General features: G+C 28.7%; 1 protein-coding gene across 1 annotated transcript in view; it reads left to right on the top strand.

The window, feature by feature from the left end:
• Window positions 1–16,670, top strand: part of LOC111637330 — a 22,028-nt gene extending 5,358 nt beyond the window's left edge. The window contains exons 2-3 of the mRNA XM_023382809.1: window positions 10,510–10,665; window positions 16,068–16,670. Of these exons, the coding sequence (XP_023238577.1) occupies window positions 10,510–10,665; window positions 16,068–16,387 (476 nt within the window). The 3' untranslated portion in view covers window positions 16,388–16,670. The remainder of the gene's footprint in view (window positions 1–10,509; window positions 10,666–16,067) is intronic.
• Window positions 16,671–17,566: the final 896 nt, after the last annotated feature.

Genomic DNA, 17,566 nt, shown 5'->3' with positions numbered 1-17,566 from the left:
CTAAAGTAACAGTGATATTTAATATATAATGTAATATATAATATATAATATTAATAATATTTAATATATAATATGTAATATATAATGTTATGTTATGAGCGTAGCTACCTCAGCTTTTATTGCACCATTCAAAGTTAAGTTGCAAGTTACGCTTACAATCCGAGTTACGTTTACAATATGCTTACAAAAATATTACTTGTATTTAAGTAGTATGTAAGTAGTACGTATCAAGTTTATAAAAAGAAATTGTATTAGTAGCCTATACGGGAATGGCAGTAAAGGTCTAGAAGAACCGCAATTTGGCCATCGTCGTTATATATTACGATAGCACAGTTTATAATATATAATTTAACAGTTTATAAACAAGTTATAGAACAGATATAAACAAGTTTTTACCTTCAATCTTTCTTCCTCTTTCTCATTATGAAAAAAGACAGAATTTTCCAGATTTTTTTCCTAATATAATTTTACATTAAACTTTATACATTTAAACTTTACATAGTTTTTATATTTTACTTATCTAGTTAAATGTTACAGTAATCTAACCGCGATTTCAGTTTTAATGACATTCAAGAAGATGCTAGACAGTATATAATCATTATAATGATTAATTACCGTGACAATCTCAGTTAAAATGCTTACTAATAATGACAAAATGTTAATAAAATATTAATATCACATTTTATAAGTATATATAACATAATTGAACTTAGTTATTAAAATCTATAAATATTCCAGCAAAGTTTGTCTTATACGAGAAAACATATACATTTAAAAAAATAGAATTTTAATTAACTAATTGTAAAAAAAGATTGATTGAATGATTAAGTAAAAACAGTAATTATGTACACTATAATAATTCTGTTTAAAATAAAAGTTTAATACTATAATAACCTTTAATATGATTATTTATTTTTTTTAAAAACTTTAATTTTAAAAACTTTATTTAAAATAAATAGAACTAACGATATTGCTAATGAAAGATAAATTATTATTACTATATATTAAACATTAAATATAATTAAAAACGATTTTAAATATTGTGGAGTGGCATGTCGTGCTTCCATCGACATGCCATTTCACAATATATTTAAAAAACATTTACCAAATAATTTTGGTAAATGTTTTTTAAATATGAACAAAAATCATTAACATATATCAGTTAAAATCACAACGAAATTACTTTCATTTTTGTTTTTATCACGTTGATTAATAGCAAATATTGATAAGTGAATTAAAATTTAAAGATTAATGAGATAATATTAATATAAATAATAATAACCTCTTAGTTATTTTTAATCTTTTTTAATACTATATTTTCGTTTCCTGATTTCTTTTAGGGATAATAATTAGAAATGATGGATAATGTATCTTCCAGATTTAGTACTATTTTATAGAGAAACTTTTCTAAACGCAAAATATAGCAATGGTGCGTTATAGCTTTATTGGGCCTTTATTGGGCTTAATTGCTGTTTTTGTTCACAGGATAACACGTCACAGAATTATAGTTTAATATTAGTTTTTTTTTTTTGTTTTAAATAAATAATGTTAAACAGACGGACAATAATCACGCCAGTAACTTAAACGTTTAATCATTTCAAATTAAAGACAAAGGCTACGAAAATATTTAAACATCAAAAATAAATTATGGATGCATTCATAATCCTAAAAGCAAATTATGTATGCGTGAAGTTTTTCATTTTTTCCAGACAATTCACTTGTTCTTCCAGTTTTATATTTTCTTAATCAGATACATTCGTTTTGTTTATTTCACTTTCGTGCTGTAATCATACGTGATAAATATATTCATAAAAAAATAACGTAAAGTTTATATTCTTGTTGTAAGCATAAATCAAACTAATGCTCTTCAAGCTGTCGCACACTTAATGAACATTTGTGTAAGTAAAGCTGAACCGTAAATCAATAGAACGAATCGAATAAAAATAAAAAATAAAAACAATTAGTTGTGATTAACATTTTACAATTACTCTTCATTTTAAAATTAACCATTCATTTACACAGTAAATGTTGCTCATAATCATCGTGCATGTATGTCAAATCCCTATAAACTGTGACCAACAATCGATATAAAAGATTCTGTTATCATTATAATATAGCCTATATTTATAATATAATTTCATCTCAACGTTCATCCTGCTTATATACTTAAGAAGAATTTTTCAACATACTTATTATTATTTTTACTTTGAAGAGATAATTAAACAGTTTTGGATTTTACATTAAACATATAACAAGTAAAACGGCAAAGCCGTATTTGGGACAAGACGTATGTCTCGGAGACTCACTACTAAGCGGAATCACTTTGACCTTCAAGCGGGTCTCGTTCTCATTCTCCAATCTTCTTTGGCATCACTGCTTTTCAGCGCGATCGTTCAAACTTCGCCGGCCACGACCACGAGGTCGTCCACGATGCATTTTCGGTGAAATTAACCTATCCAGGTATACCCTATCCAGGTATACCCTATCCAATGCCGAAATTTCGTTGCGTGACGGCCAGAGTTGAATTTTTGTCGATGCGTAACGAAAATTTCCCGTTTTTGAAAAAAAATAATCATAGCTATTGTATCGTCCGAAATTATTTTTTTTATTTTGCACAAACAATACACAGTTTAACCCGATTATGACGTCATCGGATATAACGACAACTCTAATATAACGTCAAATTTTTATCGGTCCCACGATTTTACTATACTAGATAATGTTAAAAAATCTAATGTTAAAAAATCACTCTGTTTTAATGTCATATTTGAAGCACTCCCAAATTTACAAAATTTTATTTAACATAGAAGAAACTACGTGTTCAATCCTCAGGTCAAAGTTCACTTCTTAGAATGACTGTGGGTGATACTCTCACCTACATGAATTCGGTGGGGTGAGGTGGCTGTTTTGCCTGTTTGTAGAAGAGGGTCGCAATTTTGTATTTTATTTTGACTCGGTTCTCGGTCCCCTGACTACCTACGAGTCTTGATTTTTTTTATGCGCAAATGATTTGGGCACCTAATACTCTATGACAAATATCAACTCTCGACAGTCCTTCCTACCTCTATGCTGGTAATATAAAACGGCAGTACGATTTTATAAACAAGTCATAGTCTTGTCAATAAAAACTAACAAAACAGCTTCGGTAACAACCGATTTTCCGAGAAGTTTTAATGTCGTTAAATTCTTTATATTAAAATCGAGTTTTTGGAAGTGTTTTGTTTAGTGTACAAGGCCATAATTACTGTTTTTCTTCTTTTTATAGAATTGCTGTCGTTAGACTGAGAAAATGAAGATAAATACTGTAGTTAGTCGTTGAACTCAAATTAAAATATAAACACAGATAGTAAATATAAATAAGAAACGATGATACTGTTCACGATATAAACAGATGACAGAGTACGGTTTTCAAATCATTAAGGGCTCGGTAATCGTTTTATGATTATATATGAAAACAATGCATATAGTCGAGTAGACTAAGATAACGATTATCTTTGTCTCCACGGAACCAACTTCGTTTCTTTTAAAATGCAGCACACGATAACATTTTTCAGTAGATAGGGCTATGTTATTTGAACAGGATACCAACAATGATTATATATGTATTCGAATTGGTCTAAAAAACTGTAAGTCAAACCTCGGTTCAGTTTACTACAGTAAAATTTTTATAAAATGCGATTTTTTTTTTGTTCTGTTACCCTGATTTCAATTCTAGACTTAAACTATACTAAATGGAGTCTTGAATATTGTTTTTAGCGTTTTAATGCTTTCTTGGCTAATATTTTCTGTTGATAAACTCACAGATTATGTCAGTTATAATCAAATTCTCTACTTAAGGTGCATTTGTTTTGTACAAATTCTGTACACTATTGCATCAATTTTATAAAATATTTTTGACATCATTCTTACAGTTATTTTTATGAGAAAGTATGATAATGACGTCAGTTTGACGTAAAAGTGGACATTACTTAGCGAATGCACCTCTAATTAGTAATTTTTTTGTTAATTAATATCCCATTAATTTAAATTGATGATTATATAGGTCTATATATATATANGGCAAACAAAAAATTAGACCGGATATTAATAAACTTTATATCTTTAAATTAAAATATTGTATTCAGACAGTGTAATTTGTAATATCTTGTTTTGAAAATCTCTTATTAAAAATTTATTAATTAAAAAATCGCTAATATGCCTGAAAGACATTAATTACGTAATATAAAATGTAATGTCAATTAAAATTTAAACTAATTTTAAAAAATTCTTAATAAACATTAATCTTTTAATTATATTATTCGATACTAATAGAACTAAGAAAATCCATTTGTAATTTATATAATTTAGTTATTAACAAAAATTTTATCTTAGTTATTAATAGAAATTTTTGAGTAAATTTTTAAAATACGATTTATTTTATATAATTAATTATTTAAGCATAATTTTATATTTAAACTATTGAAATTTATGTATTGTTTATTAATTCTATTTATTTAGTATAATTACAGTGTCACAATTTCTTATCAAGGTCAATTTAAATCATGTTAACTTCGTAGAAATGAGGAAAAATGCCAAAACAAAAAACGAAGCAACGACTTACACAACTTTCTCCATCAACAACGTTTAAAATTGCGCGTGACGCCATCTGTTATGATGTTTTATTTTAAAAACTTTTAATATAATTAATTAGTATAAAATGGCACTAAGTTTAATCTTCAGGGTAGAGATGAGTTTTATAAAAAATTATAAATCATAATCCATTTATAATTTTTTATAAAACTCATATTAAAACATTCATAATAGAGTAAGAGTCATTAAAGTCCGAACCTACTGAAGATATGACACATGACCGCCTCTATCTCCCCATCCCCTTGACCTTTAATCATCAAAACTTAGCGGTGTTAACACACTAATACACAAACCTCCATGCGAAATTTCAGAAATTTTTGACTAAAAACACCGGAGTTGTTAAGCTTCAAAGTGGGTGAATAAAATCCTGCTCTCTAGACACACTAACATCCATACACATAAAAAAACCCTGAATTTTTTTGCTTTTCTCGACGTTTTAAGGTCTCGAGTCAAAAAATGAAAAAAATGTAGGGGGGGTCAATTTTTGATCAATTGCCATATTTTCCGTCTATTATTTATAACACTGGGAAAGAAACATGTTTTGACATTCTTGCTAATTTCCATATCTCTTATTCATTTTCGCAATATTTCGAAGTAAGCATGCTTTATATTGTTGCATGAAATAACAACACATATATATATTACAAAGATAATGTAAACAAAAAAAACATTTCTTATAATTATGAATGGCAATTTTCAATCTTTTCAATAGTCATGAAAGATGTAAGCGACAAATGGATCAAGGCTACATACAAGGGTAATAAAATAATAATGAATGCGTTTTAATCAATGTTATTGTTATGAAATTTTATACAGGCTAATAAATAATTGGGTCTCAACTGTTTTCAGTTACCTTAATAGTATAATGTTTTTCATTGCATCCCTTCCGAATAGTGCGAATAAAAACATGCTTAAATGTTAATAGGAATATAACAATAAATTTTTCTACAGATAAACTATAAAATAACTGAAAAGCAGACACTTCTAATAAAATAAATGCATGCAGTTTTATTGAAAATGAAAAAAATTCTGTACCTCACGAGCATTTTTGTGTTCCTCTGTTATGTTTCCCACTGGTAACCAATTAAATCCATTTATGATTGTACTTAAACATTTACAACAGAGGGAGAGTCAGAAAAATTATGATTTTCGTTAAGTAATAATTTATTTTTCAAATGTTAGAATTCAATTTTTATTATTTTTTGAAATAAAAATAGAAATATCCAAAATGAGGAAAATACAATAATAAAAAAGTGTTTTTTTCATCATAAAAACAGCGATATTTAATCGTTTTATGGCTTTTATAATAACCATAAAACGGGATAATCTTTACTATTATAATACCAAAAATAATTTATAAAAAGGAATATAACGCAGAAAAAAAATCGTAAATATAATAGCTTATGCTAAATACGTATTGTGTTGAGATTAAGTTAAATCCGGAAGACGTGTTAAGGATAAAAATGATTAATGTTACATTTGGCAATAAAAGTTAGATGATTAAGGCAATAAATAAAAGTTTTTAAAATTCTCAAAATTTTATATAAATGTTTCAGATTTAACGACAATTCACATATTAGTTGACTTTATATAAAACGTGTTCTCTAGCGAACATTTTTCTTGGTTAAATCTCGTAAACACTTATACATACTATAGTATAATATAATGTACAGTACATTTAGCTATACATCTTTCATATCGTTTGAATAAAAAAAGAAATTGCATGCAAAATTTTAATTGATAAGTCTCTGTTTCCTGCTAATGCATTGGAAAAATAATACATAAAAATAAATAATAATAATAATGCGAAACAGTACATAATGAAAAGGGATTATAACCGAACTGTACAAATCTTCAATAATAGCTAATATAAAAAGAAAGGAAGTGCATCCTGATTTCATTATTGAACCAAAGAAAAAGGACATTAAAAATAATTTATTACGGGATAATATTTAGACACGATTTTTGAAATTAGATTATCGTGATTTAAAAGGGCAAACAAAAAATTAGACCGGATATTAATAAACTTTATATCTTTAAATTAAAATATTGTATTCAGACAGTGTAATTTGTAATATCTTGTTTTGAAAATCTCTTATTAAAAATTTATTAATTAAAAAATCGCTAATATGCCTGAAAGACATTAATTTTGAACCGAATGTTTGTAATTTATAATTCATATATATATATTTTTTCAATTTACAATAAACTATTATTTTTATTTGTACTTGATTGCCTCCTTATGTTTTAATTCGTAGAACTGAGTAAAACGTTGCTTGAGAGAACGTATCATACAGTAACACACAAATCTTCGGTCTTCTTTATTTTACATTAATCTGGTATAAAATGGATTAATGTGAAATAAAGAGAACCGGAGAGGACAGTATGTCTGAAATGCATATTCCTCTAGAGTTAATAAAAGCGTGTATATTTATCTTCTTAGTTGTTTGGTTCTCTTAAGCAACTTTCTGCTCAGTTCTACGTATTATTTACATAACTGGTTTTCTGCGTTTAAAAATGCCAGCAAAAAATTAAAATTCACATTAAGTTTCATTATATAAATATTTATTAATAAATAAATAGTATAGTTTTAGTTTTGCTGTTAAACAGATGTATAATTTACCAAATCTTTTATCACATATTATTTTTCATTTCCCTCTATGGACACCAAGAGCGTTTTTTTTTTTTTTTTTCTATACTTATCGTGGGTTCTGCCGGGTGCTATGGGACGGGTCAACATATCCATGAATAATTCCTTGGGTTGCTCGCACGGATTCGATTCCGGATTTCTTAGAGTCTTAATGGTATATAATGGAGAAATATGAACGTCAATAATACAACTTTAAATTAATTTGTAGTATAAGTAGTGTAAATGAATCGTATGGTGATGATGTAACCAGTAGTGATTATTTGAATATTGATTTATTCGGTTATTGCAATCGAAAAATTAAAAATCTGCATTCAAAATTTTGATATAAATCTAAATAAATATTATTCAATAAAATTATTTTTGTGTAGTTGTTTATTTTAAATTAGAAATTTTTTATTGTTTTTTTTATTAGCGTATACGCTAATAAAAAAACAATAAAAGAAAAGAGTTTAAAAAATGAGATTTCTAAAGCTCTGTTTCTCTGTATTTGGAAAAATTGTTCAACAATACTCACACTTTATAAATATTAGGTATTAAATTAATAAATTTAATGAAAACATTAGCTGTACCGTAAAATTAGTTTAATCTACTAATTTTCTAATTAGTTATTCAGCTTGCATATTCTGTTAGTTAATATAAATATTTATCTGTAAATATTTATGTTATAGTAATCTGTTTATAGTTACAATATCATATCAACTTTAACATTTACCATCTATCGTTAAGAAAAATTTTTCGTTCTATGAGAAAGGTCTATGAAAAACATAAATTAAAATTTTTATATGTTAAATATATGTAGTAAATATTTTTCGTTATTTGATGTTCAATACTTTTCTTGTAAATTTACTACCATTTTCTTCTATAGAGTCTTATTTTTACTTTCCCGGCTCTATTATGCTATATAATAGAAGTATGTCTATCGGTCAAAAAATGACCCCCAAAAATTTTTACGCTTTTGGACTAAAGCTTAGTTCACACTGAGCGCGATTCGCTGGAGAAAACGAAAAACAGAGCGAATAACCGGTCAAACATGACTCGTTTGACGGGTTATTCGCTCTGTTTTTCGCTTTCGCCAACGAATCGCGCTCAGTGTGAACTAAGCTTAAGGATCTTGAAACGTCGAGAAATGCAAAAATAAATAAATAAATAATAATAACAAATTTCCGGGGTTTTCTGTATATGTTTTGTGTGTGAAGGGTACAATTTTGTTCACCCTCTTTGAAGCTTAATTAACTCTCGTGTTTTTTGTCGAAAATTTCCGAAATTTTACAGGGATGTTTGTGTATTAAAGGAATTGATGCTATTAAATTTTGGTGGTTAAAGGTCGAGGGCGTGGAGAGATAAAAGGGGTCGTGTGTCATATCTCGGATAGGGTCGGACCTAATGAAGATTTTAGTCGTTATTAGCAATTACAGGTTTTACATATATATATATATATATATAGATATAAAAACTGTAATTGATAATAAAGTCCCTAGCCAAAATTAAGTTATTGCTGTTTCGTAATAATTAATTGTATAAAAAGTTTTTTAACATAGAATATCACAACAGATGATGCCACACGCAGTTTTAAACGTTGCTGGAAAAGTTAAGCTCGTGCTGGATTTTTTTTTTCTTTCTTATTGAATTGACTCTTTAAGATTACTTTAATAAGTTTAAGAAAGCATCTATTTTTTAAGATAAATTATCACAATAATGCAGACAGTCAATTTAAGAATATCTTTTTTCAAATATTATATTTCCAACTAATTCATTGAATGACTTCATGGTTAAGGGATAATTTACTAAAAAGCAGGGCTCGAAAACTATCTGGTTCTCGTGATTTTTTGTGATTGTTAGATTGACACATCATTGTTTTTCCCTTTCCTACATTGGCTAAAATCATTGGGAACAAACCCTTCTATATTCGTAATAGCATGTTTTGTTATTACCGGTATAGAAAGGGCGTGTTTCAAAAATAATGCTAAAAGTTGTCCAAATAGTAAAATCAAAATAATGAAGTGCCAAAATATGAAATTATGCTATTTTCCCTTCTTGAGATTTATAAGATTATCTTTAAAACTCACAACTTCGCATATCTGAAACTAAATGAAATTGTTGCTTCGACATTTTCTGCTCAAAGAGGCTTATATTAGTATATTATGTATGTAATTGAAATTTTTGCAAATTTGAATAAAATTATTACACTTGAATTATTGTTAAAGTAGAAAAGGGATTGGAAATGAAATTTTTAAAATTTCTATGCGTATAATTCAAATGCATAATTTATAAAACTATAATTTTTTTCCATAATAATACCAGTCAAAAAGTATTTTTCTTGTTGAGAGTTTTCTAGTTTATCTTTAGTAAAATCGCCCATGAAAAATTCCTGAGGTTCTCTTTCCGGATTCGATTCCTGATTAGGGTTGCCACCTGTCCGGGTTTGACCCGGAGGCTCCGGGATTGAGTGAGTTATCTCCGGGCTCTAGGGTTAATTAATATTTCTTCGGGTTGTGCAAGTTAAAATGAATATGTATGAAATTATATGCAAACCGTCGCATATATTTCTTCCCCCATGTACCGAATTACTAAGTTGGTAGTCGTTGGCATTAGGCGCAGTGCTGCTTTTTTTTTTTTTTTTTGCTTGTACGATTCATTCGTAATTATATACACCTCCAATATCCAATAGAGCTAGGTCACTTGCGTTACTCCTATCCAAGTCTCCCCCTAGTCGCTAACTGTAACTGATTTAGAACCGGCATGCACTGCCTTCGCATTGCAAAATGACATTGCGCATGCGTCAGGAACTTCTGTTCGAACGAACCTCACCTGCCCTCCGGGTCAGCGACTTTGAAAAGGTGGCAACTCTATTCCTGATCCTCAAAACCGCAGGCTGATGACTCTATGGCCGTCCAAGGGTTTAGGTCATTGGGCCTGAATCCTTAAAGTGGTCAGTCAGCTTAAGTAAGAGGTAAAGAACGACGCCTGAACACTTACTGTCCATGATAAATTAGGAAACTAATTCGAACTCGAATCCTACAGCAGTAAGTTGAAACTTTGCTGCTCCGCTATCCGACTGACATACAGTATTCAATTTGGCCGAAATAATAATCGAGTAATCCGAATATTTTTTCGAATACCGAATAGTTATCGAATAGTGGAATAATTCATTTCATTATTTAATTTATTTTTAATTTATATTTGACTTTATAAATACGATGTAAATCCATTTTACAAATAATATTTTTTAGATATTGTTGAAGACAGGGTTCAAGTTATGAATGCAGTGGATTCTTTGATGTCTGTTATAAATATACCTGACGATGTTGCATTCGTGGTTGTTCTTTATGCTATGCTTAAGGAATGCAAATTTAATATGGTAACAGCATATAACAAGATTATAGAAGGTAGGTTATATTGAAAATAAAATTTATACTGTTTGAAAAAAATATAGTTATATATTCCGTATATTCCGGCGTATAAGACGACCCCCGACTTTTACAGTTAACATATAGAGTTTGGCAGTGCCGGCCCGAGGCAAGTTTTAGGATGGAGCGAGATCCTATTATGGCGCTCGGGGGTGTAACCCCGCCCACGCACTCGACCCACGCGCGTCTCAACAGATAAGGCCATTCACATACTGACCACATGCTTGCAATTAAAATATCGAAAAGTGAAAAAAAATATTTTTTCCTTTACTTTTTTTACCACTGAGGCGCCCCCTAGGACTTAGCGCCTGGAGCGGCTGCTCCGTTCACCCTATGGTAGGGCTGGCTCTGGAGTTTGGGATATACTCGCCCTATAAGACGACCCCCGACTTTTGAGAAGATTTTTCTGGGTTAAAAAGTCGTCTTATACGCCGTCTTATATACGGTAATTTGGTAAGTTATACTTTTTACGTTTTTGTAATATTAAATGTATAGAAATGTTTAACTTATTTGATTTTCAGGATTATTATTTAGTGGATGATAAGTTTTAATGTCATTCTCAGAATATTAATGAAGAAAAAAAACCAAGGATAGTATTAAATTGGAGAAACATTGTTAAACAAACAATAATACTCTATTTGCAGTTAAAATTTTCAAAATAACAAGCAGTATTATGTTTCAAAATATTCAAATCATATATTGTGTTTGAATAATTACATATTTGAATATAGCTGTTAATAATTTTCGTCATAGGATAACATAATCCCGCATTGTTTTAAAAAATATAATTTATTTATTTTTGATAAGTGATCTTTCAGATTGTATGGTAGAAGTCATCCAGTCGCAATATAGTTTTGAAACTGGTCCAGATAATGGGTGTTCTTAGTAACTGGGCATTATTCTGTACTGTCTTCTTTGTTGATATTGACTGACCGTCTGCAAAAAGTTAGTCACAAGATTTTTTTCTGTGACAAGAGAAATACTAAGTTATTTGATAAGAGAGATAGTGTCGAGACTGAATGTCCTGAAATTTTTCGCAAGAGGATATGCTTCGATATATATTGTAGACAGTATATTTAAATATATGAAGCAAGTTGACATTTTGAGTGCATTTGAGACCATTCTTCTTTTTAAAGTCTAATCAAAATAAAAAATATTTGTTAAGTTGGGATACTATTGAACAATGCAACCAAGAAAACATTAAATGCTTCAAACTGGTACATTAATTCATTTGCATAGCTAATAAGATCGAAGAAAATTCCACAAAATTTGAATTGTTTTTAGTTTTATAAAACATAAATTCTATTAATTGAACGAATAATGCTTATTCTAATAGCTATTTAGGTAAGCTTAATTAAAATCGATATTTTAAAATTTAAAATTCTTTATAGACTGGTGCTATTCAAAATGTTGATCCACAGATAAGCCTGCGGTCTTTCAGCTTTTGTCTATAGAAAATTTCCAGAAAAGAAAAAAATGGCATGAAATAATACTATATTTTTATAAACGTATAACATCGATATTTATGTCGTACCGTTACAGTAGGGGAGACCGGGGCAAGATCGGCATGTTAAGCTTTACTTAAATTTTGTGTAATAAATACTGCTGTAAACTGAAAAAAAAGCTTTGCATATTGTCTATTGGAATGTTACCTTACTATAGAACTGGTTAAAATCAGTTTGGAAATAAAAATAATTAAAATAATTACAACTTTACAAGAAGAGAGAAATTGACGAAGTTGCCCCGGGTATAGGGGCAAGATCGGCAACTTCTCTCTTTTTGTAAAGTTGTAATTATTTTAATTATTTTTATTAAAGTTGCCCCTGGTATAGGGGCAACAGTAATGGGGCAAGATAGGCACGTATATAAAATTATGTTATTAACAATGTATAAGTTGGAATTCACTATTAAAACAAAGAAATACAAATCCAACACCCATTTAATATTATTACAACGAAATGCAAGTTCAAAGACATATATACATGAATAACAAATGCAAACATGTTTTCATTTATCATCTGTTTGATTTTTATCCTTTGCTTCTAATGTGGCTTTATGTTGCCGATCTTACCCCGCTAGTCATGATTTCGAAACATTAAGTACAACCCTGAGAACAGAATGCCAAGCCACGATCTGGCCACGTGAATAAGTTGAAGTTACATCCTTCTAACAGGAAAAGTAACTTTCGTTATCATGGAATTATAACAAAACCTGCCAATTCAATATAAATGGAAAAAAAATATTATATGGAATTGAACGAAAATGAAAATTTGCTTGATAATTCAACTACGCTTGTTGGAGAACAATAAAAACACTACACTCAACAAGCCACCAATAAAACTCAACTGCCTAACCTATAACCAAAGTCTCCTTTTAATTTGTTTTTAAAAAAAAGCGCTTGACAAACTTGCCCCGCATGCCGAAGTTGCCCCGGTCTCCCCTATATATGCATCTAAATATAAAGATGATGTTATGCGGATACCTTATCACTCGATTACAATAATGCAATAGTATAATATAAACATGATACGATCAGGAAAATTATCTCCTGTTTGCTATATCAATTAATTCGAGGAGTACTGATGCAATTTTGACGATTAACATTAGTTGCTTTAATTTATTTAAATACGTGCTCCATCTATAGTAGTTAGTTTTCACCCTTAAATCAGTTATTTAACTACGCTGAATCATCGGCTGACCTCTAGCTGCCCTACGAATTAAAATAAAATGAAATAAGAAATTTGATTGACTCGTTTGATTCACGATATAGCATGATATAGGCCTATATATTTATGAGACGAAGAAAAAAGAAAAGCATATGATCTTTGTATGATAGTAGCTCGAATCATGACATAAGTAGACTTGAAAATGCTGTTTATAAGTCTTTCGCAGTTTATTCTTGAGAGTTGAAATATATACGGTATAGCCTATATATATAGTCTGTGTGATATGCACTTTATTCACATGCTAAGTCTTAATGTCAAGTCTGCTTTTAGTATTCTTATGCCACATCTTTTAAAAGTTTCCTTTATTTAGGTATTTTCGCTGAGCTTCATTTTTCAACCTAGTTCCACCAGATTTTTTATGAGATCAAAGATTTTTCGGTCATCAATAACCTCATAATAGAATAGCTTTCATGGTAATTCTATATTCACCTAACAGTTGCGTGATAACTTGCATTAAATCATGTCACCTGACCTGAGTAATATGTTAAAATTTAAAAAATGGGCTAGTTTGTAAATACTAAATATTTCAAAATGAAACTTTGAAAAGAGAAAATAGGTGATGGTCAGCTCTGGAACAAGCTATTAAACATATGCAGACATTTCCTAGATTGTTCCATAGCTAGGTATCGCCATATTCTCTCGTATAAGGGACAAAATTCTGATTGCATAAGTCTAAAATTATTCAACGAATTTATTCAAAATTTAAGACGACCGTAGTACACATTAAACACATTGCGAAAATTAAATATCTAAAATTTCATCCAAATCGTTTCATTGGTCGTGGAGATATTCAGGGTCAAAATTGGCACTTTAACATTTCACGTTTGAGCTGAGCTTCATTACAAGACGCTACTACGCTATATGTAATATATATATGAATATATGATAGAAAAGTTATGCCTGTCACGAATAATTTATATAATTGATAAATTGATAGAACGTCCTTTAATTAAAATAAAGTATTATTTTGTTTACTTCTATTCATTTTCTAATGTGAAAGTGTTCAATGTTGGAATTTTTCCAAAGTTTTCATTAAAGGTCTTTCTATCAATTTATCAATTATTCGTGATATGCATAACTTATCTATATATAGATATATTCCCCCTCCTGTTTTTCAATCGAGAATAAGGCGACAACGCCTTATTGAAACAGCAAACATTGAAATTGCAAATTTCATAACCTTTTACTATTTAGCTATGTTATGATTATTTCGACTGATATTGATATTTCCTATTTTATTGGGATTCCAGCTATATTCCAATTAGAAAATTAATCGGAATTTCGTAGTCCTGCGTCTTCAGGTGTATAGGAACCCTATCGGTAATTCAACGATCCAAAACTACAGTTTAATTTTGTTTATTTTGTTTGATTACATACATCTAATCAAAAAATATAATAAATTGAATTACCGGTAGATGCAAGATTACGGAATTCTCAAGAATTTCTAATTGATATTGATATGTTCCGACTAATATTATAATTTAGAAATATTTATTTTGTCTACTACTTTTCGGAAGAATCTGTCATTTTGTCGACATTTACAGTAACTTCTCTTGAATAGTTTTTATTTTTTCTTAAAATAAAATCCCTGCTTTAAGTAAAGGAAGTTAGAATTTTCGTTTACCAGTGTTTTCGACATTCGCGATTAATTATTATATATTATTTACGTCATTTGTTATTGGAACTTGAGATAATGACGTAATAACTATTAATAATAATATGCATACAGCACTTACGTAACAATAATTGAAGAAAATATTTCTAGTCACGTCTGATTTAGTTTACTTCATTTCTGGCTTTGTTTTCATTTAATTTATTTTCCTTTCTTTTCTTTTTAAACTTAAACTTGTTTTAACATCGTGCTTTTTAAATCTTATATATAACTTTATGATTTTTCAAAAAACCACATTTAAAGATAATTTTATTGCTAAATTGTCAAAATTTAAAATATTTAACTTCATTTTATTATAAAGCAAAAATGTTTAAGGGCAAAATTGATTTATTTAAATTTCTAAGGAGTTGTCCTTGAAATGTGGAGAAATGTGGAAGTATACGTCATAATTATGATATTAATATATTAAAAAATGCAATAAATACTAACGCCTTATTCATTTAAGTCGTTACTTAATTATATCGTAAATGTACTGTACTTTAAACACAACTTCTCGTATAACATCTGATTTTTTATCTGTCGAATCGTATCTAACTTTATATTTTAAATTATACCATGATAAAATACTTAAATAATGACATAACTTAAACAAATATTTTATTGGTTAAGTTTTGAGTCTGACACTATTTATTTTTCATTTTTGACTCTTCGCTCTGTGACGAGTCTGTAAAAGGCTTTTTCCATCACCCAAAAGCCTTGGCCAAAACCCATGACGGAAAAGGCTTTTTCCGTCATGGGTTTTGGCCAGGTCCACAATTGGACGGCTTGGTATTGAGGGTCAAGGGGCCGACATATCCGAAACAGAGCACCTAAGAAAAATCCCTGGTGTTTTCTCGGATTCGATTCTAAGCCAATAAATAATTCCGCTTCGGCCAATAAATTTAAACATAGATTTAGTGTACAAATGTCATTATTTTTTATATCTAAACATATCTATAGTATTATATATAAACTTTTTAATTAAATTTATTTGATTCTTTCAGCACAAGAAGAATTGAAAATTCTCCACGACTCGTGTTTCATTTCTCCAGTTATGTCTATCGGTCCAACTAACGTTTTCGAAAAATCTGCCAATTCGCTATATCAGTGTCATTATTACCCACCTCACTGCATATTTCGTAGTAATGCTACATTGAACAATATGAATGATAACGATAGAAATACTCGACTGATTAACACTTTTGAATATTTTACAGAAGATGGAAGAAAACTGTCTAAAATTTCACAGACTGAAGAACTTTCGGAAGATGAAAGAGAAAATGACTTACCAAAACTTTTAAGGGTAGTTACTTTACCGCCGTGAATTTTAATCTTAATGATGATTCTATATAAGTTTACATACTGTAGATGTATACAGTCACCACAACAATATATGTTTTTATTAATAGAATAATCATCAATTTATAATCTTAAAATATTTGTCTTAATGGAGTCTAAATTTGAAGAAATTGGGAAAATGAATATCTGTACGGTTATATTTAAGCGTAATGTATGCTGTTAATATCTAATTTTTAAGTAACCTAGATTATATTATTAATTAGTTACAACTCTATTCGAAGAACTGGAAATATGAAAAAAATATATAAAGATTTTACGTTTCAAGAAAACAAATTTTCATAACAATATTTGTATTTAGCGTAAAGAATATTTATTTTCATNATCTAAACTGGCTAAATAGTATTATTGATAACTATATCCAAGACCAGTTATCAAACACCCGATAGAATTTTGTGACTGGATCATTATTAAAACATGTAAGATAAAGTATAAAATACATACATATATAAATATTTTAAATCAAATTTAATAATATGTTCGAGTTTAATTAAAATTCTTTTTATTAATTTTGGTTTTAACATGTTCCATCTAATATGTCGATGGAAAAATAAATTGGAATTTTTAAAAGGACATCCGTGTTTCTTAATTTTATGCATACGTTGATCTCCAACGTATGCATAAAATTAAGAAACACGGATGTCCTTTTAAAAATTCCAATTTATTTTTCCATCGACATATTAGATGGAACATGTTAAAACCAAAATTAATAAAAAGAATTTTAATTAAACTCGAACATATTATTAAATTTGATTTAAAATATTTATATATGTATGTATTTTATACTTTATCTTACATGTTTTAATAATGATCCAGTCACAAAATTCTATCGGGTGTTTGATAACTGGTCTTGGATATAGTTATCAATAATACTATTTAGCCAGTTTAGATTGCATTTATATTATTATTATTCAAAGAAACTCGGATTCTATTCAGTTCATCAAGCATTTAAAGTGGTAATAAATACAGGGTATAGGGTGTGTTTGCTTTCATCTTGATCACGCACGTATGCCATTTTACAAAAATGCCAAATAAGTGATTAATGGCAGCTTGTTATTTGGCTAAGAAACTTGATATTTCAGTATCTTCAACTAACATCTTGAATCAGAAATCATTACTATTTTTTTGTTTTGTTTTTTTTTTACTT

Source organism: Centruroides sculpturatus, unplaced genomic scaffold, assembly GCF_000671375.1.
Source record: "Centruroides sculpturatus isolate CEXI.00-Female unplaced genomic scaffold, Cexi_2.0 scaffold1020, whole genome shotgun sequence".
NCBI lineage: Eukaryota > Metazoa > Arthropoda > Arachnida > Scorpiones > Buthidae > Centruroides > Centruroides sculpturatus.
The sequence above is the reverse complement of the archived record's forward strand: the minus strand, read 5'-3'. Positions and strand labels throughout refer to the sequence as shown.